General features: G+C 35.6%; 1 protein-coding gene across 1 annotated transcript; it reads left to right on the top strand.

Moving 5' to 3' along the window:
* The first annotated feature begins 1068 nt into the window (after positions 1-1068).
* Positions 1069-19518, top strand: LOC123522893 (proline-rich protein PRCC-like). Its single transcript, XM_045300386.2, has 7 exons — positions 1069-1350; positions 6464-6621; positions 8300-8359; positions 8661-9368; positions 9930-9995; positions 11832-12032; positions 17167-19518. The coding sequence occupies exons 1-7, from the start codon at positions 1122-1124 to the stop codon at positions 17251-17253; spliced, it is 1509 nt and encodes a 502-aa protein (XP_045156321.1). The 5' UTR covers positions 1069-1121; the 3' UTR covers positions 17254-19518.
* The last annotated feature ends 5886 nt before the right edge of the window (positions 19519-25404 follow it).

The raw sequence follows: 25404 nt of genomic DNA, 5'->3' as shown, positions 1-25404 counted from the left end.
GCCAAAAAGACGAAACAATGAATAACATCATTTTAAGTTGCAAGATGAAATATCACACCAGATGCATTTAGCACATTATGCACCTACATTTCTGTTGACATTTCCCTTACTTCCTGTAAAGTGCAGACAGCTTTCTTAGTTCCTGTAAAACTGAAAACGATGTAAAAAGTGTATATATACAAATATGTATGCATGTTTGGTTCTGGTTCTGCTCTGCTTCATACAGAATTCAGTTCAGACATATCACCAGAGAAATCAATGAGAAAAAATGCTTAAAGTTGCACATAATATTCATTAATCTTAGCTTTGCATTTTCTTGCTTGTGGCATTGAATAAATTTATGACATTTTTGCACTTTATTGTTTGTTTATTCTTCTGCAGTATCAGTCTGAGAAATGCAGTATCAGTCTGAAAAATACATATATATTAGAATATAAGTAAATCTACACAGCCGGCGCCATTACCTCTATAAAGTCGGACCAGCTTGCATTAACTTGAGATATACCCCACCTAAACTTTAAAACCTGGACCTACCTGTTTACCAATTTTTATTAAAACATGAGGCCCTTTACTTTTGAAAGTTAAACCAAAAAGGACTAGCCCTGAGCTAAGGTTATAAAGCGATTTATTGTACTACAGCTAAAAATAAAAATAACAATAAAAAAAAAAAACTAAAAATAAATAAAAAAATTTAATAAAAACTTGATACTTATTAAGAAATATATTATGATAATTTGAACAACGAAAGCTACAATAAATATTTTATTTCGTCTATTTACAAAGGGAAGTAACAACTGCCTATTTTACTGCCTATTACTCCGTAAGAAAAGTTTGCTGTGATATTTACACCCAGTGAATAAAAATTGACGATATTCATTGTTTTCATTATTTTTTTTAGAAATTTCTTTTCTCAGATGTATTTTTAATGTAATCATTTGTTTACTAGACATGATTAAACATTAAATAAATTAAAACTTTGACAGTAAATGGTAGATTTTGGTAAAATAATCTGGATTCCGGTAGATTCCTGTAAAAATGTAGATTCCGGTATTCAATGTAACCCCAGAAAATATCCAAAAAAGTTTCCAAAAACTCGAACTTTGCACTATTTCGGGATCAGTATGTCTCTTGTGGCATATGGGTCAAGTGATGATAGTGACCTCAGTGATACTGAAGAAAACAAACCTCATGACAAACCGGTAGAAAGCCAAAACTTTGCAGTAAACGATGATCAAGTGACAGAAACAGAAAACAAACAGGTTCAAGATGATCAGATTTCCGATTCTGATTCAGAAACACCTGGACATGTGAGAGAAAATGACCAAAATAACCTTGATGATATGTTAAAAGGTTAGAACCATCACCTTATTGTAAACATGGTAGAATATGTTTGGAAGCTATTTTATACTGGGAACTATAATTTCTATTTTTTTTTTTTTTTGGAAGTGTCTAGTCGTCCGGTAACCAGACGCCTAGCCTGCGTTCTAGTCGTCCGGTTACCGGATGGCTAGCAGATCCTCGGGGAATTTTCTAGTCGTCCGGTAATTGATTTCTTAATGAATAAGTAATGATTTTATATAGTTTTAAATGGAATGTGTCACTTTATGTACCAGACACTTTATGTACCAGCACTTTATGTACCCACTTTGGACACCTTGTGTACCACATATATGATATTCATAACTTTATCATGACATCACAGAACATTAGGGGTTCTAGCTGACCAATCAGAGAGCTGCATTTTAGAGTACCTGCCAGTTTCCACTTGGGTATAAGGAGGTATTTTTACAATGAACATATAGTGACTTTAGAAATAAATATCACACAATTTAAGAAATCAAATCAAGATTTTTCACTGCACATACTCCAAATGATGCTACAAACAACAAAACATTGAAGTTTCATTGAAATATTATTTCGATTTGATACCTTTATTTTAGTTAAAACTTCGAGATTTTATACAGGGAGTCTATGATAAAGTCCGAGTAAAATGTAATCAATGCCCAAGTGAAATAAGTATCATTCCACAATGTTTTGGACATGTTAAAGTTATGAATATAGTAGCTGGAACAGCTGATAAGGGGACTGGAAACCGGCATTTATCTTATCTTATGCTGTCGTCCAATCGAAGCGTATGCCGTAGGTTATTCTGCTATTACTCAAACACTTACGCCTTACAGTTTAACTCGTCCTTTCAGTGAAAATCTCTGGGAAAGCATTTGTTGAATTTTTTGTTGAAAACAAAAGTTCTGCCATGAAATTATTGCCTGCATCTGTTTTTAAATGGAAAATATCTACATTAATGTTACTTTTCGCCCTGTGAAGATGGCTAAATCTAGACTTGTCTTACCCAGAGAGAAAGATGTTGTTTTTTACATGATATTTGCCTTGTTGATTCAGAGTATTTAGAACAAAAAAATTAGGACATATTTTAATGAAAATAGCAAGTCAAAACTGTAAACTGTTGCCTGAAAATATTTGTTTATAATAAATGATATTGCTCTGTTCTTCACCATTTAAATGCGTGTTAAACCTAGATGATTTTCTGCAGTTTTATCTAAAAATTCGGAATACTAAATGTAACTTCGTTGTCGGCCTTTTTTAAAAAAATATTGTTATTTTAATTTAAATACATTGTATTTTTCACACATCAGTTTTAAGATTAAATTTATTAAACTAGTTTTTGGAGTTTAAACAACAATTTCGTTCGAAACCTACGTTCAAGAAGAATGATTGTTTCTGTATGTAGAAATCTGACATTATAAACAATAATTATAATTATGGCTCTACAAGATTAAGAAAAGTGTCAGCTTTCTGTTATTTTCCATTTTTTTCTTTATTCAAATCCAACAAAAATCGGCCCTTTGATAAAGGTTTGAAGTTACGTTGTAAAATATTTCTTCAGGGAAGTGAGCTCGAGTTAATTCATAATAATTAAGCATATCACCACATGTGGTCGCATGCTGTTTTTGCTTCAGAATCCCTTTAGATCAATCTCTGATCATCTAATTATTGCCACTTAACATGTGACTGGTAAACCCTTTGAACAATAAGTGTTATAGCTCCATGATTAACATGAGGTAATATGCTAATTACACGCTAATCGATAGTGGCGAAAACAAAATATCGCTCGCTAACGACTGGTCGATATTTACAGGTATGGACGACAGCATAATACAGATAAATGTATTGATTTATACGGAGTTTCTACTCCCCGTATTAGACCTTCCTGATAGTAGATGATCATTTTTGTTTTGATTTGATGAAAATGTTTTATTTTATGTTACTTGAAATGTTTTTTTTTACTAAATTAAATGTTAATTGTCATAATTAAAAAGGTAATTTATATGCACATAGGAATGTTAACAACATTCTATGGACTTAAGCTGATTAAATCAAAGTTGTTTTCACAGGTAATTATCACATATTGACAGTGCTACACAATGAGATACAATTACTATATAATATATAGGTGGTACACTAAGTGTCAAAGTGGTACATAAAGTGTCTGGTACATAAAGTGACTGGTACATAAGGTGTCGCACCCTTTTAAATGTTATTTACTTAAAATATCAATACTTATCTGATTTTTCAGTCGATTAAACGCAAGAGATCGTGTTTGTTTTCAAATCCGTTGATATTCTATTTTTAGAAATGATAAAACACTGATCGCCGAACGACCCTATGCTATTTTGTAAAAAGTGATGTTTTTTCTAACGGCCTAAACTTTAATTATTAAAACACAAATTTATATATATTTTTTGAAGAATGGAAAGCTTAAAAAAGCAATTAATTCGTTAATTTTGACTATAATTATTTAAAAAAAATGGATTAATTATGAATGCTTAACTACTGTTTTTCTTAAAGTTTTGAACATCACGCTGCCGCGTTTGAAATTAGATGTGGTTTAAAACAGTTATTCATTAAAAATTTTTGAATACTAAAATATGAAAATTTGAAAGTACTTCAAAACTGTTTTAATTTTGAAAATCCAGTGAAAAAGTTGTTAAAATTTAAAAATTCTGATCCCATAAAGGCCTCCAGATGAACAGATTTTAGTAAGTGACGTCACGTCGATCTCGCCGTTATTGAGTTCGGCAAACTTCCATTTTATAGGCTGAACAATGCAGTGATTTATTGTAAATGTTTCTAGTATGTATTTACGCAAAATTTTGTTTGCAGATAGTATCGATATCTTAAGTAAATGACATCAAAACTATATAAAAAGTCAGGTCTTATTCATTAAGAAATCAATTACCGGACGACTAGAAAATCCCCTGAAGATTTGCTAGCGGTCCGGTAACCGAACGACTAGAACGCAGGCTAAGCATCCGGTTACCAGACACTTCATTTTTTTTTTTTTTTTGAGTGCCTAGCCATCCGGTTACCAGAATGCTAGCAAATCCTCAGGGGATTTTCTAGCCATCTGGTAATTGATTCCTCGACTATTCGAAGAATAAGTAGAGCTATCCTACTCACCACAGCGTCGGTGTCGGCGTCGGCGTCACACCTTGGTTAACTTTTTCCATCATCATGGCCAGTTATAGGCAAGAGCACATAACTCCATCAAGGATTTTGGCTGAATTATGGCCCCTTTTGACTTAGAAATCATGGTTAAGTTTTTCGTACCAGTTCATATTTTGACAAAGTCTTTTAAGATGAAGCTTTGAAACTTTCAACACTTGTTTACCATCAACATGGCCAGTTATAGGCAAGAGCACATAACTCCATCAAAGATTTTGGCTGAATTATGGCCCTTTTTGACTTAGAAATCTGGGTTAATATTTCATACCAGTTCATATTTTGACAAAGTCTTTTGAGATAAAGCTTTGAAACTATCAGCACCTGTTAACCATCACCATGTCCAGTTATAGGCAAGAGTACATAACTCCATCAAGGATTTTGGCTGAATTATGGTCCCTTTTGACTTAGAAATCTTGGTTAAGTTTTTCGTACCAGTTCATATTTTTTGTAAAGTGTTTGACATATGGCTTTGAAACTTTTATCACTTGTTTAGTATAATAGTCTCTATCTGTAGGAAAGAGAACATAACTCTGTCATCTATTATGGCTGAATTATGGCCCTTTTTGGACTTTGAAATTGGTTCTGTTTTCATACAAGTCCATGTTTTGTCAAAACTATTTGACATATGGCTTTTAAACTTTGAACACTTGTTTATCATTATGATTTCCATCTGTAGGCAAGAGTACATAACTATTTTGACTGAATTATGGCCCTTTTTGGACTTTGAAATTGGCTCATATATTGCCAATTAGTGCAAGACTTATCGAAATCAAAGTAATACAGGAACATTGTTTGTCTAATCTATTTATTTCTTTTGTCTGAATATCCGTGGAAATATTTTGACCCCATTCTTCAATCAATTCTTCGAATAGTCGAGCGCGCTGTCATCAGACAGCTCTTGTATGTGGTTTCAGGGATCGAATTTAGCGGTCGCTAACTCGCGAAATTCGATTAAGAATAAAAATATGCGAGTACGAAAACATGGCACTCGAATATTTTCGCGATCACATTTGAAAATGGACGAATTCACTCAAACTGTCCTTTGCTCTTTAAAAGCTCCTTTGGGGTAGTTATTATACCGATAATCATGTGACCAATTGTTCACGCTTGTCGCTGTTATACACAAATGTAATTATTGGATATCTGTGTAAGCGTTAAGACAATAATTGTTTTTGTTTTGGCTGGTGATTCGCAACTGTGAAAATGGAGAGGAAAGTTACAAGTTTCTTCGGGCGAAAAAGGCCAACGGAGACCTAAAGTGCTAGCAACACCACAGGCAGTTACCTGAAAGAACTTAAAACTTCAGAGTCCAGCCAAAAGTCCAAAGAATCATCAAGTACTTTGGTTCGTACTTCCGAAACCAGAAAGTCCAGGCCTGTTTGAACCATGAAAAAGTTGGAAACGGAGCTGAACATTTAACTTTTCAGGGCACTCGTTTGGCCATTTTTGGGGCCGAATATGGGTACCATTCCCCTCCTAAAATAATATGTTTTTTTCCCCTTTCTCAGAAGAAAATTCCCCTGATGATAGGTTGTTTGACACAGATAGATATGAACTCCTTCTTTTAATATTATATAGTGCCTCTAAGGAAGATTACTGTTGCAATATAGTCACATCAGTTAGGAATGACTGAAAACAGTTTTAATAAGTGTGAAAAGTAGTTACATATACAAATGTACATGGCTTAAACTTCCCCTTTTCGTCTTAAAATGTTGAAAAATTCCCCTTCCTGAGGGTATGGGTACCTGTCCCCAAAAGTTGTCTAGTGCCCTGCTTTTATATGAAAAATTTCTCTCTCTTTTTTTTTTTTGTAATTACAACACTGTACAGTAATGTCAGTGTAAGCTGAGAACCAGGTGGTGCCTTTGTTCGAGTCTAATTAAGAAATCATTTTGATGTAAAAGTAATAATTTGTGCTTGTTTCAAACCTATGTTGTAGAGTTGCCAACACCAAAGACGGCAGACAGTGGAGTGATTGTTGAAAATGATGCTCTTGAAGATATAGTGAAACCCAAACCATCACAAGTTGCAGATGTAGAAAAACCTGTACCAAAAAAATTACGACAGCCTGTAAAAATCACAATACCTGCACTACCGGTATGTATGTAACCTCATTTTATCAATAGGGGCTCTGTGGTCGGGCGGTAAAGGTTGTTGACTTTGGAAACACTTTCCCCTCACTGCTGTGGGGTTTAAACCTCACATAATATGACGGATCATTCTGTCATGTGAGGAAGCTTGGCATCCAGCTAGTTTTGGGAAGGTGAATATTTCTACCCAAGTGCCTGCCAATAATGAAATAATGCATGGAGGGGTCTTACTCCACTATCAAAAGCTGATAAGTGGTCATATGACCAATAATTAAGTTAATGTGACATTAAACAGGACAAAAAGCATTCAAAGACCTTTTTAGCAGCATAAACTCTTTGTACTTGATTATGTATGCTACCAAAATATATTATAATTAGATCTGATATTGTAAATTCTACATAAGATCTATCTTACTTTTAGCCTGCAAGCAGCCAGTTATTCTGCCTTTGCAAGCAGTGCAGACCAAGATCAGCCTGCATGGGTGATGGTCTGCACTATTCGCTACTATAAAAGCACATATTTTTGTTGGGTCAAAATTTTGCAAATTTGAAATTTTTAGTATGTTTGCTAGGTTTAATTTTCGCGAAATTGTAAAAATGGTGTCCTACTTGAATTAGACTTATACTAATGGTGAATATTTATGCAAGGATTAATTTTCGCAAGATGTAGGGCCTCGCGAATATAGCGAAAATTAAACTCTCATGAAAATTTCTGCTTTTACAGTATCAGTCAGTAAATTTTCATTGAACACCTCTTCAGTAATAAATGGTACTGTCCAAATTGAATGATGGACCATTACATTTTAGAAATTAGCAGGCTAAGGGCTAACATGGCCATGTAGAGATGTAATCACATGACATATATGTCGTTGAAACCTAGAACAGCCACTTGTTAAAAATTTGTCCATTTCAAGCTCAACAGTTTGTATATAAGTCAGAGCTGTTGCACTCGCCCATTCATCAGCGTCCACGTCTTTGTTGCAATCTTTATTTGGTTAAGTTTTCATATGAAAGCTTGTATCTCAGTTATAGTCTAACCACAAGTAGGTATGGATTGAAACTTCACCCACTTGTTTACTACCATGTAACAGGTTCCATTAATCCTGTATTGCATTTTGGCAAAGTTATATCTCTTTGTCAGCTGAGCGTTTTTGGTTAAGTTTTATATGTAAGCTAGTATCTCAATAACCACTTGTTGGAATTGGTTGAAACTTTACACATATTCGCTGTGATAATTTGACATTCAGTTCACAGGATCCATAACTCTGCATTCCATTTATACAATGTTAGGCCCTTTTTTCAACATAGCAACTTTTGGTTAAGTTTTGTCTGTAAGCTGCTGTCTCAGTAACCACTCGCTAGATCTATACATGGAGCTCCAAATTTGGCTACCCTATTGGGTCTCAGTCAATAGAAGCTAATGACTAACAACTGGCATTAATGAATTGAAACTTAAAACACTTATTCACTCTGATCATCTGACAATAATAGCTGTCAGATTTAGCCTGTGATCATGATATTAATAACTCCGACCAATATAAGTGAAATATTTGGTAGTGACACACATGGCAGAAGATTTTGCTTTAGGATGGTATGTAAAAAGACAAGTTGATTCTCTGACTTTTATCTGTAGAATATGAGGCATAATAATTTACTCAATTTTATGATGCTTTTTTTTTTTTCAGGATTCAGATGATGATGGTGATGAGCCAGTCAAGAAGAAGCCTCGACCTGGATTCGGAACAGTAAATACATTTATTGTAGAGCTCTGTTTGTTTTTAAATGACAATAGTTTAATGTTTGTAGCCTGAAAATCATTTCATGCCTTTTGCCATTTATTTTTCACTGCTACATTTAAGAATAAATTTCTGACTATATCCTGTTCGTTGATTTGCAATTATATTAACGTAAGAAGTTTGTCTATTGTACAACTATGACTCTATTTCTTAGAGGCACACTGCAGACTACAAGTTTTACACATCATATATTCTTGTTAAGAAGAAATTTATTGTAATGTAACAGGATGTGTTTCTTTTGTTGATTTAGGGCAAGTCAGGATTGACCTCCATTTTACCAGCCCCAGTCCATGCAGCAAAGAAAGAAACAGGTCGCATTCTTCTTCCTTATTCTCTAACAAAGAAGACCCAGTCTGTTGCATCTGGTGCTCCTGCACCGAAGAAATCTAGTAATATAACCAGTCAAGTGTCTGATAAGTCACGAAAACTAAGTGCCAGTCTGGCAGATTATGGTAGTGACAGTGAAGATGAGGATGATACTGGAGAACCAGTTAGTTTTTTCTCATTTGACTCTTCTGTGAATAAAACAAACTCCACATTGAAGAGTAAAATAGACTCCACAGTGAAGAGTTCAGAACAAAAGGAGATGGTTGGACCATCTCTACCACCTATGCACACAGGAGAATCAAATTTAGATACTGGCATACCTACAGTTCCTTTACCCCCAACTTTACCTCGAACTTCTTTACATCTGCCCGCCCCAGCAAGAAATGATAACAGTTCAGTGAATGATAATGCTGTAAATGAACCTGTATCTCCCAGTGACAGTGGACTTGGAACTGTTCCCATAGGACCTTTTGTTGACCCAAATGCACCATTAACTTTTAAAGGAGGCGTTAGTAGTCAAAAGACTTACGGCGGTTTTTATAATTCAAATAATGCTATGTCATCATCATCATCGTCATTAGGATCATCACATTCTGTAGGAGAGGGGGATCAGAACATGTACTATAATATGGTAGGTATCTAAAAGCTTTCTTTTCTTTTTTGTAATGACCCATGAGGTGATAAAAAGAATGCAAGTAATTTCTTGCAGAGGCAACATTTTGCCTTTTATCCCTTACGCTGCTGGTCGCGATTGATTCTGCCTTTGCAACCAGTGTAGATCATGATCAGCCTGCAAACCTGTGCAGTCTGATCATGATCTGCACAGTTCACCATTCAATCAGTATCTTTTCTATAAACACTCCTTTTTAACAGTTGATGGTACTATCTCGAACTCAGAATTCTAGCTGTTCCAAAGACATTCTCAAGTCCCATCCCGAAAACACACCACCACCTTCACCACCTTTGATTCACATGGGGAAGTTGTCAGTTACTTGGCAAGAAAAAGTCAGTGCTGATTCAGAACCGAGCGTCCGGAGTCCGGGACATGCAGATTTACCTGATTTTCAAAAAGTAGCCTTCTTTACAATTGTTAACAATATTAAAATTACCCTAGATTACATATTAGTGCCAGGTGTGCAATTTTAAATTTAAATCTTAGTAAATTAATAATTATATATTATATATGTTACAGCGGTATGATGACAGTATGCAATATCCAGAGTCTACTGATGTTGAAGGTTTTCAGCAAGATAATGAGGTAAACGTTTATCATATTGTCTCTGTTTTTAGCTCACCTTGCTCAAAGGTGAGCTTTTGTGATTGCCCTGTGTCCGTCGTCCGTCCGTCGTCGTCAACAATTTGACTGTTAACACTCTAGAGGTCACAATTTTGGCCCAATCTTAATATAACTTGGTCAGAATGTTACCCTCAATAAAATCTTGGATGAGTTCGATATTGGGTCATCTGGGGTAAAAAACTAGGTCACCAGGTCAAATCAAAGGAAAAGCTTGTTAACACTCTACAGGTCACAATTTTGGCCCAATCTTAATGAAACTTGGTCAGAATGTTACCCTCAATAAAGTCTTGGATGAGTTCGATATTGGGTCATCTGGGATCAAAAACTAGGTCACCAGGTCAAATCAAAGGAAAAGATTGTTAACACTCTAGAGGTCACAATTTTGGCCTAATCTTAATGAAACTTGGTCAGAATGTTACCCTCAATAAAATCTTGGACAAGTTTGATATTGGGTCATCTGGGGCCAAAAACTAGGTCACCGGGTCAAATCAAAGGAAAAGCTTGTTAACACTCTAGAGGTCACAATTTTGGCCTAATCTTAATGAAACTTGGTCAGAATTTTACCCTCAATAAAATCTTGGACGAGTTTGATATTGGGTCATCTGGGGTCAAAAACTAGGTCACTGGGTCAAATCAAAGGAAAAGCTTGTTAACACTGTAGAAGCAGCATTTATGACTGTATCTTCATGAAACTTGGTCAGAATGTTAATCTTGATGATCTCAAGGTCCAGTTTGAATCTGGGTCATTAAGGTCAAAAACTAGGTCACCAGGTCAAATCAAAGGAAAAGCTGGTAAACACTGTAGAGGCCACATTTATGATCATATCTTAATGAAACATGGTCAGAATGTTAATCTTGATGATGTATAGGTCATGTTAAAATCTGGGTCAGGTGGGGTCAAAAACTAGGTTACTAGGTCAAATCAAAGGAAAAGCTTGTTAACATTCTAGAGGCCACATTTATGACTGTATCTTCATGAAACTTAGTCAGAATGTTAATCTTGATGATCTTTAGGTCAATAGGTCAGGTGAGCGATACAGGGCCTTCATGGCCCTCTTGTTTGTCTAAAAGATGTCCTAGAGAGTCATTACACAATTTTTGGAATCTTAGCTGAGTTGATATTTAATATTTACATTGTATGTTGATATAAAGCAACGACAACCAAAGGACATAAATTTATGTTGAGTTTAATACAATTCCCTTTTCCCTGTCATATCAGAGAATTTAGATTTCTTCATATGAGGAAGCTGTCTGGCTAATTTACAAGTCAGTGCCATTGTGATTTACAAGTCGGTGCCATTGTGATTTACAAGTCAGTGTCACAATCAATAGAGCTGGAAAAGTCACCCTAAATCATGTGGAGTGACTATAAATTTGCTGAAAGAAGAAAAGAAAGTTTTAGTGTGTAGCATAAGTAGTGGATAAATATTACCTGTTTAGAGAGACCACCTGTTAAGAAAGCCTACTCTTAGTTTTTGCACAGTGGTCTCTAGGAACAGGTTTGACTGTATGGTTTACTGGGTGATGTATATTGTGGAACAGAATTTTTTTACTGTCAAGAAATATTGTGGAAAGAGCAATATCACCTTTCAGCGTCACACAGGATGCTGTTACAAGCTTTATTAATTATACCGCTATAAGAAATAAAACAGAAAATCTGTAAATTTTTAAGAAGATCCTTTGGAAGCATAGAAAGCAGCCAAGTGAAATGATAGAAGAAGGGACTTTACCGAGTCTATTAAAGAGTTAACTGAAAACTGTGACTAAGTTTCTTTCCCTCTTTTTCTTTTTTCACAGTTTCTACGTCTACAAGGGAAAAAACAAAGAGGGAAAGAGGAGATCAATCTGATTGATGTAAACGCTGATGATTACACAGATCCTTCCGAGGTAACCAAGTATTTGTCCGAGGAACAGACGCACCAGTCACATAGGAAAAAGGATAACCAACCGTCCGGGCAACAGAAGCGAAAACATCAGATTCACTATCTTGCCTTCCAGGTATGAGTTATGATCATTGACGAAGTTTTGATAATGAAAATTGTGACGTACGACTCATATAAGATAATGATGGTGTAACAACAGTTCAGCCCTCAACTACGGATCAATGGCTCAAAGATAATGATACCTGTGCTGATTTATGGTTGCATGGACAAAAAGTCTGTTGTCTGTGAAAGCATTTCAGCATTGACAAATTTTGACATCCTTGAAATGCCTCATGAATAACTACACCAAGCAAAATTGACACTTCTAACCGTAAACATGCATGTGAAGTGATATCAAGTTAATCAGTTTAAAGTTCTAAAAATTTTGAAAATTTTTCAAGTTCTGGGCATTTTGTTCAAATTATCAAAATTAGCGGAATTATGTTATTTGTCAAAAATAGAAAAATGTAGCTTTTTAATCTTATTTTAACCATATAAATCTATGAAAAACTCATGTACCTGATTTTCCTTATGATTAATCAACAGTCAGGCAACTTTTGTTCCAGTTAACTGACTAAGAAATTCTGACGATTCCCATGATGGTTTATTTTCATACCAGACATTGTGGTAGCCAGTCCATATAAACTCAATACATCGACTTGCAAGCTCGGATGGTTGATGGTTCTACCAAGGTGCCTGCCCGTGATGAAATAATACCTGGAGAGGCACCTGGGGTCTTTCTCCGCCATTAAAAGCTGGGAGTCACTGTTTGACCTATAATTGTGTCTGTGTGACATTTAACCCGACTAAACAAACAAATTACCTGTTTTTAGCTCACCTGAGCACTGCTCAGGTGAGTTTTTGTGATTGCTCGATGTCCGGCGTCTGTTGTCTCTCATTATTCAGCTTGTGTATGTGATAGAGACTGTATTTTTCAACTGATCTTCATAAAGTTATGTCAGAATGATTGCCTTGATGAAATCTAGACCAAGTTCGAAAATGGGTCATCTGGGGTCAAAAACTAGGTCACTAGGCCAAATCAAACAAAAACCTTGTGTATGCGATAGAGGCTGTATTTTTCCATTGATCTTCATGAAATTTGGTCAGAATGAAATCTAGTAAAAAAATCGGTCCAAAACAGACAAACCGGCAAATTTCTGAAGCCCTGTTGATGAAATATAGGTCGAGTTTGAATATGGGTCATCTGAGGTAAAAATCTAGGACACTACGTCAAATTATAGAAAAATCTGATAAAATCGTCTGTAACTCAATGCAGAGTTTGAGTGCCGGTATAAATTACAGACTCCGGTATATACCGGATTGAAGCAATTTGAACTAAAAGTACTTTAAACGTAAATATTTTGTTACCGTAGTGATACTAAACCCTAATCTCTAGTCAGTATATCATACATATTATACACTAAATGCGTGCAAACATGCAATAATTTGTATATTTTTGCCATACGCAACATTAGATAATCACTTCCGGGCATGCGCAGAAGACCGCTCCAACTCTGCAATGAGCTACATCGGATAAAATCTAGGTCGAGTTTGAATATGGGTCATCTGGGGACAAAAACTAGATCACTACTATTGATCACTAGGTTAAATCAAAGAAAAACCTTGTGTATGCGATATATTTATGTCTCCCCCAGGAGACATATTGTTTTTGCCCTGTCCGACCGTCCGTCTGTCCGTCCGTCCGTACGTCACACTTCATTTCCGAGCAATAACTGGAGAACCATTTGACCTAGAACCTTCAAACTTCATAGGGTTGTAGGGCTGATGGAGTGACGACCCCTATTGTTTTTGGGGTCACTCCGTCAAAGGTCAAGGTCACAGTGGCCTGAACATTGAAAACAATTTCCGATCAATAACTAGAGAACCACTTGACCCAGAATGTTGAAACTTCATAGGATGATTGGTCATGAAGAGTAGATGACCCCTATTGATTTTGGAGTCACTCCATCAAAGGTCAAGGTCACAGGGGCCTGAACATGGAAAACCATTTCCGATCAATAACTAGAGAACCACTTGATCCAGAATGTTGAAACTTCATAGGATGATTGTACATGCAAAGTAGATGACCCCTATCGATTTTGGGGTCACTCCATCAAAGGTCAAGGTCACAGGGGCCTGAACATTGAAAACCATTTCCGGTCAGTAACTTGAGAACCACTTGACCCAGAATGTTGAAACTTAATAGGATGATTGATCATGCAGAGTAGATGACCCCTAACGATTTTGGGGTCACTCTGTGAAAGGTCAAGGTCACAGGGGCCTGAACATTGAAAACCATTTCCGGTCAGTAACTTGAGAACGACTTGACCCAGAATGATGAAACTTCATAGGATGATTGGTCATGCAGAGTAGATGACCCCTAACGATTTTAGGGTCACTTTGTTAAAGGTCAAGGCCACAGGGGCCTGAACATGGAAAACCATTTCCAATCAATAACTTGAGAACCCCGTCCGTCCGTCCGTACGTCACACTTCATTTCTGAGCAATAACTGGAGAACCATTTGACCTAGAACCTTCAATCTTCATACGGTTGTAGGGCTGATGGAGTAGACGACCCCTATTGTTTTTGGGGTCACTCCCTCAAAGGTCAAGGTCACAGGGGCCTGAACATTGAAAAACATTTCCGATCAATAACTAGAGAACCACTTGACCCAGAATGTTGAAACTTCATAGGATGATTGGTCATGAAGAGTAGATGACCCCTATTGATTTTGGGGTCACTCCATCAAAGGTCAAGGTCACAGGGGCCTGAACATGGAAAACCATTTCCGATCAATAACTAGGGAACCGCTTGATCCAGAATGTTGAAACTTCATAGGATGATTGTACATGCAAAGTAGATGACCCCTATCGATTTTGGGGTCACTCCATCAAAGGTCAAGGTCACAGGGGCCTGAACATTGAAAACCATTTCCGGTCAGTAACTTGAGAACCACTTGACCCAGAATGTTGAAACTTAATAGGATGATTGATCATGCAGAGTAGATGACCCCTAACGATTTTGGGGTCACTCTGTGAAAGGTCAAGGTCACAGGGGCCTGAACATTGAAAACCATTTCCGGTCAGTAACTTGAGAACGACTTGACCCAGAATGATGAAACTTCATAGGATGATTGGTCATGCAGAGTAGATGACCCCTAACGATTTTAGGGTCACTTTGTTAAAGATCAAGGCCATAGGGGCCTGAACATGGAAAACCATTTCCAATCAATAACTTGAGAACCTCTCGACCCAGAATGTTGAAACTTCATAGGATGATTGTTCATGCAGAGTAAATGACCCCTATTGTTTTTGGGGTCACTTCGTTAAAGGTCAAGGTCACAGAGGCCTGAACATTGATAACCAGTTCCGATCAATAACTTGAGAACCACTTGACCCAGAATGTTGAAACTTCATAGGATGATTGAACATGCAGAGTAGATGACCCCTATTGATTTTGGGGTCAGTCTATTAAAGGTCAAGGTCACAGTGGCCTGTTCATGTAAAATCATTTTTTGGAAATAACTTGAGAACCACTTGACCTACAATGTTGAAACTTAATAGGACGATTGGACATGCAGAGTAGATGACCCCTATTTATTTTGAGGTCATTTGATCAAAGGTCAAGGTCACAGGAGCCTGAACAGTGACTTGAGAACCACTAGGCCAAGAGTGTTGAAATTTAGCGGGATGACTGGACATGCCAAGTAGATGATCCCTATTGCAGCCAACCATCAGTGTCTCTTTGACTTTCAGTCCTGACCCCTATTGACTTCTTGCCTATAGGACTTTGCATTGGGGGAGACATGCGCTTTTTTACAAAAGCATTTTCTAGTTTCAATTGATATTCATGAAATTTGGACAAAATAATTGCCTTGATGAAATCTAGGTCAAGTTCGAATATGGATCATCTGGGGTCAAAAACTAGATCACTAGGTCAAATCAAAGAAAAACCTTGTGTATGCAATAGAAGCTGTATTTTTCACTAGATCTTCATGAAATTTTGTTGGAATGATCGCCTTGATAAAATCTAGGTCAAGTTCCAATATGGGTCATCTGGGATAAAAATCTAGGTCACTGGGTCAAATCAAAGGAAAACCTTGTATATGTGATAGAGGCTGTATTTTTCAACTGATCTTCATAAAGTTATGTCAGAATGATTGCATTAATGAAATCTAGGTCGAGTTTGAATATGGGTCATCTGAGGTCAAAAACTAGGTCAAATCAAAGAAAAACCTTGTGTATGCGATAGAGACTGTATTTTTCAATAGATCTTCTTGAAATTTGGTCAGAATGATTGCTTTGATGAATTCTAGGTCAAGTTCGAATATAGGTCATCTAAGATCAAAAAATAGGTCACTAGGTCAGATCAGAGAAAAACCATGTGTATGCGATAGAGACTGTATTTTCCAGTTGATCTTCATGAAATTTGGTCAGAATGATTACCTTGATGAAATCTAGGTCATGTTTGAATATGGGTCATCTGGGATCAAAAACTAGGTCACTAGGTCATATTTAAGAAAATACTTGTTTTAACTCAAGAGACAACATTTTTGGTCCAGTCTTAATGAAAATTGGCCAGAATATTTGTTTCCATGAAATCACTAGGACAAACATGTTTACACTGTCGTGGTGTGTTTTTCAGGTGAGCGACCTAGGGCCATCTTGGCCCTCTTGTTTGATATAATGGCTTAAAGGTGAAATTTATAGGGACTCAAATTTACTTGCATTTTAGTATATTATGTCATGTTTGGTAGTGCAGTTGTTCTAGATGTTTTGATTTTTTTTTTTTTAAGAAGCTAATGTGTTGAATTTCTACATGATGGGTTTGGCATTTGTAGTCCAATAAATTTAACAATGTATGCAATAAATGAAGTAAAGCTATATTGGCCCAGACCTATAAAATTATGTGCATACTGGTCAAATAATGCATCAGTAGTAAAAGTTTTTAACCCTTAGCCTGCTGGCGGCAAGTGATTCTGCCTTTGCAACCAGTGCAGACCAAGATCAGTCTGCACATCCGCGCAGGCTGATCATGGTCTGCACTGTTTGCTATTCAGTTAGTAAATTTTCATTGTACATCCCTTTGAATAATAAATGGTCATTCCAAAATTGAATGATGGACCAGACCATTTTAGAAATTTGGCAGGGTAAGGGTTAATAATTCCAATTTATTGTAATTGTATAATTATTGATGGTTATACTTTCAGGCTAAGGAAAGAGAGTTAGAGCTGAAGAACCAGTGGTCACAGAACAGACAGACAAAGAAACAGACACAAGCAAAATATGGATTTTGAGCTGCGTATTAATAATTGTAGATGGACAGAAACCGAAATGAAAGAAAACTGTTCATCAGTTTTGTGTTCAAAATATATAACCAGTCTTAGCCTTAGCCAGAGTTGAGAGTGTATAGCGGAAAACAGAATTCTTTGTTATCTAAACAATAGAACTGTTAGTGAATAAATGTTGTATAAAAATGAAATGTTTAAACAAATTTAATCATGATATGTTGATGACTCTCACCATCTGAATTGTCCAGTAGTTTTCTCCTTTGGTAATAAGTAAACAAAAAATGAGTTTTTAAACCAGTCAGAAATCTCTAGCATCTGATTGGTTGGTGCTGCAGCTCTATTTTCAAATTGACCAATGGCTTGTCAGCATTTAGAGACTGGTCTCAGACCTAATTTTATAATTCGAAGAATAGTCAGAGCTACATTTGTATTCTACTTACCATGGCTTCGGTGTCTTACCTTGGTTAAAGTTTTGCATGCAAGTACATACAGCTATCATTAAATTTTAAAGGCATATCGCTTTGAAACTTATTTTTACTTTTTCTAGGTCAATTACCAACCTCACTGGGTCTTTATGGTAATATTCCTGCATCTGGGACAACAATTCGAATAGTCGAGCATTGGCTGTCTTACAGACAGCTCTTGTTACTTGGCTAATTGAACAGTTTGCTTGGCTTAACTGAGTATCAGTCTGTAGTTGTTCTAGTAAAAACAGAATGAAGACTACAAGTGGTCTTTAAAGATGTACTACACTCGTCTTTTACTGGGATTTAAAGCTAGAAAATGCCAATTAAAAGTACATGTATAATAGGATTATTACAACAATAGCTCGATCTTGGATGCTGTATTCGGCTCGAGTGGATATTTGCCAGATCGGATCTCACGAGGTGCGCAAGCGCAAAGTTTGATCTGACCTTGCAAAATCCATGAGAATTAAATACAAAATCCCAGATCTAGCTACTGTTATAATGACCCTTTTATTATATACCTCTACCTTTTTGTTTGTTGTTTTGTTATCGAAATCTTCAATGTTTATCGATATTAAAAATGGAACTTAGTGACGTTTTTATGTGCACTATTTATAGAACTGTGTCAGGTCATGCATATTAATGAAAATAGTCTTGAAGCATACAATACAGAAGGTACAATACGGAATTTAAAAGCTACGATACGGATTTTTTATCTGCCTGTTCATATCTAATTGTGAAATACAAGCCGATTTTATGACAGAATTTATATAGGTATGTAATAAATAAAGATATCAAATGCCCAAAAATGCCTAAAATATTTTATGTTTAGATATTTACTTAAAATTTAGAAAACTCTCATCAAATGTAACTTTACTAAATATATAAATTAACAAGTTATGCAGAGCTACATTTGTCATATGCAGAGCTACATTCATCATTTAATGTCATTATGATATGCAGTCTAAAAGACTTCCAGTTATTTTTAGCGGTACTGCACATTTATACTACCTTCAATCGTGCATGTTTGAAGTGTGTACTGTTTAAAAACCTACGCATAGACTAATCATAGTACTGCTAACATACATACATGTAACTTGTTAATGTTATGTTTACTTAAACTGTATGCAGCAATTGTTCATATTTTATTATATGAAAATTAGGCATGATACATTTTTAATGATTTAGTTTGAACTGCTTAATGGATTTTCACAATAAAACCTAGTCTATTACATTCATGCACAGACTTCTCTATCAATTTTGATCAAACAGTTTGTAATAGGGCCTTCGGGCGGAGTGGTTAAGGTTGCTGACTGAACCACTTGCCCTTCACTGATGTTGGTTCGAGCCTCCCTCGAGGCATTGAATGCTTTGAATAAGTCATCCAGCATAGGTTAAGGAAACAAAGTGCCAGCTGGTGATAAAATAATGCAAGAAAGGGCACCTGTGGTCTTACTTTATTAGCAGAGCTGGAAAGTCGCCATAATGACCTTTAATTGTGTTGGTGTGAAGTTAAACCCAACAAAAACAAAAACAAAAAATATTTGTTTGCACCACAGCACAATTAGGTTGCTAGAGCTTAAAATAGAGCAAAGAAAATTTCGAAAAATTTGGCAAAGTTTACTTGGTGTGTATATCAAAGTTTAGTCTTGATATCATTGCATTAGTTTATATCAAAATTAAATTTCCCCAGTGCACAAAGGGCACGAGGAGCTACAGACAAGAGTGAATGATTTTGAGCTATCTTAGACCTTTTGTTATTTGTTATAAGTTTTGAATAAACCAAACTTTATTAGAAACAAAAGGATATTGTTATGTATGCCCCTTCACTAAATCAGAAATAGAGACTTTGTATGATGTCATTTTTGTGAACTGTTTGAACAATGAATCCTCATCTTTATAAGCCATGTGCCCAGAGATATTCAGCGTATTCTAGCAAAGTTGTGCAGGCTATTTCATTGGGACATGATTTCCTGAATTTATAATTTCAAAGATAAAATGTATTGGACTTTGATTTATTCATTTTAATTTAATTTTGCTGATTGACACAAATCCATGAAATTTAGCCACCACGTCCTGTGAATATTAAACATCTGACAGTACAGAGGACCTGGTCACATCATTTAAAAGACATGAAAAATGGTACTTGGTAATCAGCATTAAGAGGATAGTTCTAGGACTGGTCAGCCCGCTGTTAGTATAATCTGACTTGGTGGGGTATCATGTCACATGTCTATGGAATGATATTCAAGATATGCAGTGCTTTAAAGTTAGGTATTGTGCTTGTTGCTAAACTTTACACTGTTCTTTATAATAATAATGAATAATGACTGAATTATTGTTGAAAAAGACACTAAACCCAAACACTTAAGTCAGTTTAGTCTGTTAAAGATGTGTATATTGGATCAGGTCTTTTCAGCTTTCCATGAAACTTCACACACCTCTTTACCATTGTCATACCAAATTATGCCCTTTTTCTGTTTGTTTTGTCTTTGTTGAATATATTTTGTTATTCCATGCTGTAATGTGGAAGGGGAATATAGAAATGACCATACATGTGTGTGTTCATTTATCTGTTTGCCCCACCCTCCCGCTCCAACCCACCTAAAATATGTTTTAGCTCACTGGAGCACAAAGTGCTCGTGGTAATCTATTAGATTCTTTGATTGTCTGTTGTCTGTCTTCCTTCCATCCATCGCCCGCAAATCCTTTATAGAACATCACCTCCTACACCACCAAGCAAATGAATGTTCGTTTGATGGTCACATCTTGTACATGCGTGCAAGTATAAAGTTTGAAAAACCTGAAAGTATTGCTGGGGCCGCATGGGCCCCCGGTGGGTCCAGGGTAAAGCTATATATTTCTTCAAATTCCATGCATAGTTCTGATTGCCATAGCAACCAAAAGGAAAAACTTTAAAAGTTTCCTCATAAACTGCTGGCACAGTGTTGAAATATCAAGACTATAATTTATGGAAAACTTTGAAAATCTTATCCTCTGAAATTGCACGTTCTATTTTGAAATAATTTGACAGCACTGTTCCTTGGGTGACTGTCTACCAAATTCCTGCAAGTCGGTCTGTTTTGTTTAAAAAAGACATGGCCGTCAGGTTGGTGATGGATGGGGGTTAGTTATCCTTATTATCCTTATATGGCTACATGGGAAACTTTGAAAATCTTTTCCCAAACAATTAATGATATGACGGCAATGTTCCTTTTTTGACCCTGTACTAAATTCCTTCAAACCATGTTCATATGCTGAAAACATTGCTGCCAAGGAGTGGAACACTTTAAAAAGTCTTCGCCTTTGAAGCTGCTGAATTCCATATTCAAAATTTCTCACAAATGTTCTTTGTCATCATTCTCTTACCCCTTATCACTCCCCCCCCCCCCCCCCCAATTACCAGCCCATAGCTTTTAAAGTCTTCTTGGCCCTATTTCAAAATATTTTCACAGATATTTACCTTTTGTGACCGTCTAACGAAATTGTTCAAGCAAGCCGTGAATCTCAGGCGAGTGATCTGGTAGCATTAAGCCTTCTTGTTAATTTTCACTCGGAACATTGTGTTCCTCAGTGTTGTTTCTTACTCAGCCTACCCCCACCCACCACATATTTTACACTAAAAAACTTTCAGAATGTGTTTTTGTTAAGGTTACCCGTATATCAGACCACAGGAAGTTTTGGTAAAGTAGTGGATACTTAAAGGAATTTCCCCCACCCTAACTTTTAAAATGAATGCTATTTGTAACGAATTATAAATAATGAATTCCTGAAAACTACGTTAAACCTAATTCTGTGAAATTTCTGCATTTGGACATTGTAAATGCATCAAAATGGAGATATTTAATAGTTCTTTAAAACTGGCGAGTTTTTAAAGGCGTTGAAAGTATGCTCGGGAAAGTTAGTGTTGATTCTAAACTTAGCATTTAAGTAAGTGGCGATAAGGTAAAGTGCAGAAAGCAAAAGCCGGGTAAGAAGGTCAAAGGTTGAGGTCACAAACTGAAACCAATGGTTATATCTGACGTGCTCCCTGTCTTCGTATGAACAGAGTCGGTACATGTTAATGTCGCAAACTGAGCTCAGAAGTCAAATGTGTCTGTCCCATTTCGTGTCCAGATAATAACTTAAAAGTTACTCAAGCTATAAATAATAAAAATTTGTGCATGGCATGACTTTATACCATGTTTGTCATATAAACATTGTCTTTTTTGAAATCAATATAACCGACGAGCGAAACCCTCTGGAGTTTACAACATGCGCCATCCATGTCACTCAGCTCAAACCGACAGCTTAATATCTCGGGGTAACCGATCTCTCGAAAAACCTATATAACGTCACCAAAAACGCCAGCAGGTCCATCAATTACCAAATCAACAGCCTGAACGATATATAGTACAACATTTAGTAGTCTTTGTACAGTTAGGATAGGTTCAAGTAAAGTTTATTTATTTAATGTATTTTCTAAAATTAAAACGATATCCAGTTTATGAAGTAGCTGGACTATGCAGTGAATTTTGGCGATATTTCTTACTCCAGTATTGGAAGTGCAGATATTCTAAATAAAGAATTAGAATTACATGTATATTCAGAAAAAAATAGAGATGTCTTTGTCGTTTTCATTACTATATACGTTTAATATCTAGACAGGTGGTAGTACCTTTCAGAGATTATCGCCTACTTTTATGATTATGTGCAATGGTATTTATTCTTAAAGTGATGTCAAGATTGTTTATCACACAAAGCGATAAAGTATTAAAACCATATTTTCGGCCACTAGGTCTGGCTTCAGAACCTTAGGCAATAGCGCGCTTTTAATATGCATTTCATTGGTCCTTATTTAATAAACATAATCATGTGACGTATGATTTTCGAAAATCTATTGGTTAACTAAGCTTTAAGGAAGATTTCGAGATATCAAGGATGTTGAATGTATTTTTTTAAAAGGACATAGGATTTAGATCTCCAACTCGAAATCAATAGTTCCCAATTTTTTCTTTCTCGATATTTTATGTATTTATCAGTTCCGGATAATAGGTTAGGTCTCCAACTGGAAAGCAGGTAATATAGATTTTTCATTTTAACTGTTCAGTTATTAAGTAATTCAGTATAATTTCGGGATTTGTAATGAATAAACTATATTTAAACAACAATGTAGTTATAATTTACATACTAAAGAAATCCACTAAATTCCTGAAAAAAACTAATTAAGTCAGGTAATTCCGGGCTTTCTAATGAATTGTATTTAAACAGAAATCCACTATACGATCAACTAATGAATTCATTAATTAAGTTATAAACGACTGATAGGAGTGCGTCGTTCTTCTTGGTGCACCTGTCCAGTTAAAACTGTTTATATTCTAATTTTAGCACTTCCTGAAAAAAAGTTTAAGCAGTTCACGAAAACACTGAGCAGTCGGAGGACAGTAAAATTTCAGTTAGCTTAAGGATACACCGGGGAAAAACTGCAAGTCCTGTTTTATTTTTCCATTACTTATATTGTTGGGTATTCTAACACGATCCGCAGCAATTAATATATAAACAACTTACATATAGCGAAATCGCCTATACATGAATCTACGATAAAATATGGTTGGATGTTACATTTCACTCCCTATTATTGTGACATAAGAAATTCTACTTCAGTTCCATTACATACGAATTATTTCAGGACCAAACGGTTGAAAACAGCATTTCAAAAACATAAATATGATAAAAAGTCATACTGACCATATTTTATTTAAGAAATAATAAATCTGTTCCTAAATTGTAACAGCATATGACCCGAATGACGTATTACGCTGAAAATGTAGTACTGTAAAATGCGATATTAATTGATAAAATTATTGGAACATATTTATTATTTCGATTCTAACAATGCAAATAATTCGCATTTTACAGTACTACATTTTCAGCGTAATACGTCATTCGGGTCATATGCTGTTACAATTTACCCCCTATGGTTAGAAAGTGTTGCATAGCCAATGGAACGTATATATATTTGTTTATTTTTTATCAGAATTTTGAGAAGTATATATAATTTAGTAATCTAACAGCTCGCAAACTAATTATGAACAGAATCATCAAAATAAGCGAGTTGACCCTGTATTACGAGTGACGAGATTAACTTTTATATGACGTCACATCATTATGACGTCATACTTTATGTCATACATTTATGACGTCACCGCTGAATCATAATTAAGCTAATTGAATTTGCTCGTAGAAATCAGAGTGTGTTTTACGGACCTACACATAGGTCAGTATGAGTTTTTATTATATTTATGTTTTTGAAATGTTGTTTTCAACCGTTTGGCCCTGAAATAATTCGTATGTAATGGAACTAAAGTAGAAGCTCTTATGTTACAATCATAGGGGGGTGAAATGTAACAGCCAACCATATTTTATCGTAGATTCATGTATAGGCGATTTCGCTATATGTTTATATAACAATTGCTGCGGATCGTGTTAGAATAACTGATAAAATATAGGGACAAATTTATTATTTCTTAAATACAACCCTTTACTAGGTCTGGCAGCAGAAATTCAAACATAAGCAGTTAAACAAGGCGTTAATCAAACGACGCCAACAGTATTCGATGTTTTGTTTTTTCTTAAATATTCTATTTGGTACTACTGATTTCTTACAGAGATTCCAGAAAACATGTGGCAACTACTTATATCTTTGGCAACTGAGGCTTTTGCTAATCAGTGTGGCTGAACACCAACTTATCGGGTATTTCAATGAAGGTTTATCGCCTAACGTTCTACAGTTTAATGTTGTAGAAAAACCTTTCCAAGGTGTGATTAACACCACTGTCGCAATACAGAATACAGAGAAGGAATATTTCGCGATTAAATAAAACTTAGAACGTTTTTTCCGTGAGGAGGTAGCTTAGATAAACAGCAACAATGACATACATGAAAACACGATAACTCGTGTGAAATAAATAAGCTTGGTCTACATATATTAGTTAGCTCCTAACAAATGTAATGTCAAGATTGTTACGACAAAGTCCTAAAGCACTAAGTCTGGTGCGCTTTCTATGCATTTCATTGGTTCTTATTTAATTAACCTAATCGTTTGGGTATGATTCGAAAATCTATTGATTAACTGACGTCTAAAGAAGATTCAGAGAAATCAAAGGTGTTGAATGAAAATCAAAAAGGGATTTAGGTTTTGGATCTCCAAATGGAGAGTTATATAACTGTGCTTCTAGATAGGGAGAATTTATGTATTAATTCATTCGGGATAATTTCGGGCATTTTAATGAATAGATTATTTGTAAAACAACCATGTATACCTTCGGGTTCCACTGTACGATTATCGGTTACTGGTCGAAGAAAGGAGCCCGACGTTCTTCTTGGAACACGTGTCCATTTTAAACCTTTTATATTCTAATTTAGCAGTTCCTGAAAAAGTTGCAGTTCACGAAAACACTGAGCAGTCGGAGGACAGTAAAATTCCAGTTGTCTGAAGGATACACCGGGGAAAAACTGTAAGTCCTGTTTTATTTTTCCCTTACTTATAGTGTGGCGTAATACAAATCTTTATGAGGTCTGGCAGCAGAAATTTAAGCATAAGTAATTAAACAATGCGTTAATCTTTCGATGGAATGGTTTTTAAAAACTGAATAAGGAAAAAAAAATTATTCCGAAATGCTTAGTATTTTTGGAAACTGTGGCATCGCTC

Source organism: Mercenaria mercenaria, chromosome 8 (genome assembly GCF_021730395.1).
Source record: "Mercenaria mercenaria strain notata chromosome 8, MADL_Memer_1, whole genome shotgun sequence".
NCBI classification, from domain to species: Eukaryota; Metazoa; Mollusca; class Bivalvia; order Venerida; family Veneridae; genus Mercenaria; species Mercenaria mercenaria.
Note: the sequence above shows the minus strand (reverse complement) of the source record. Positions and strands in the feature narration are given on the sequence as shown.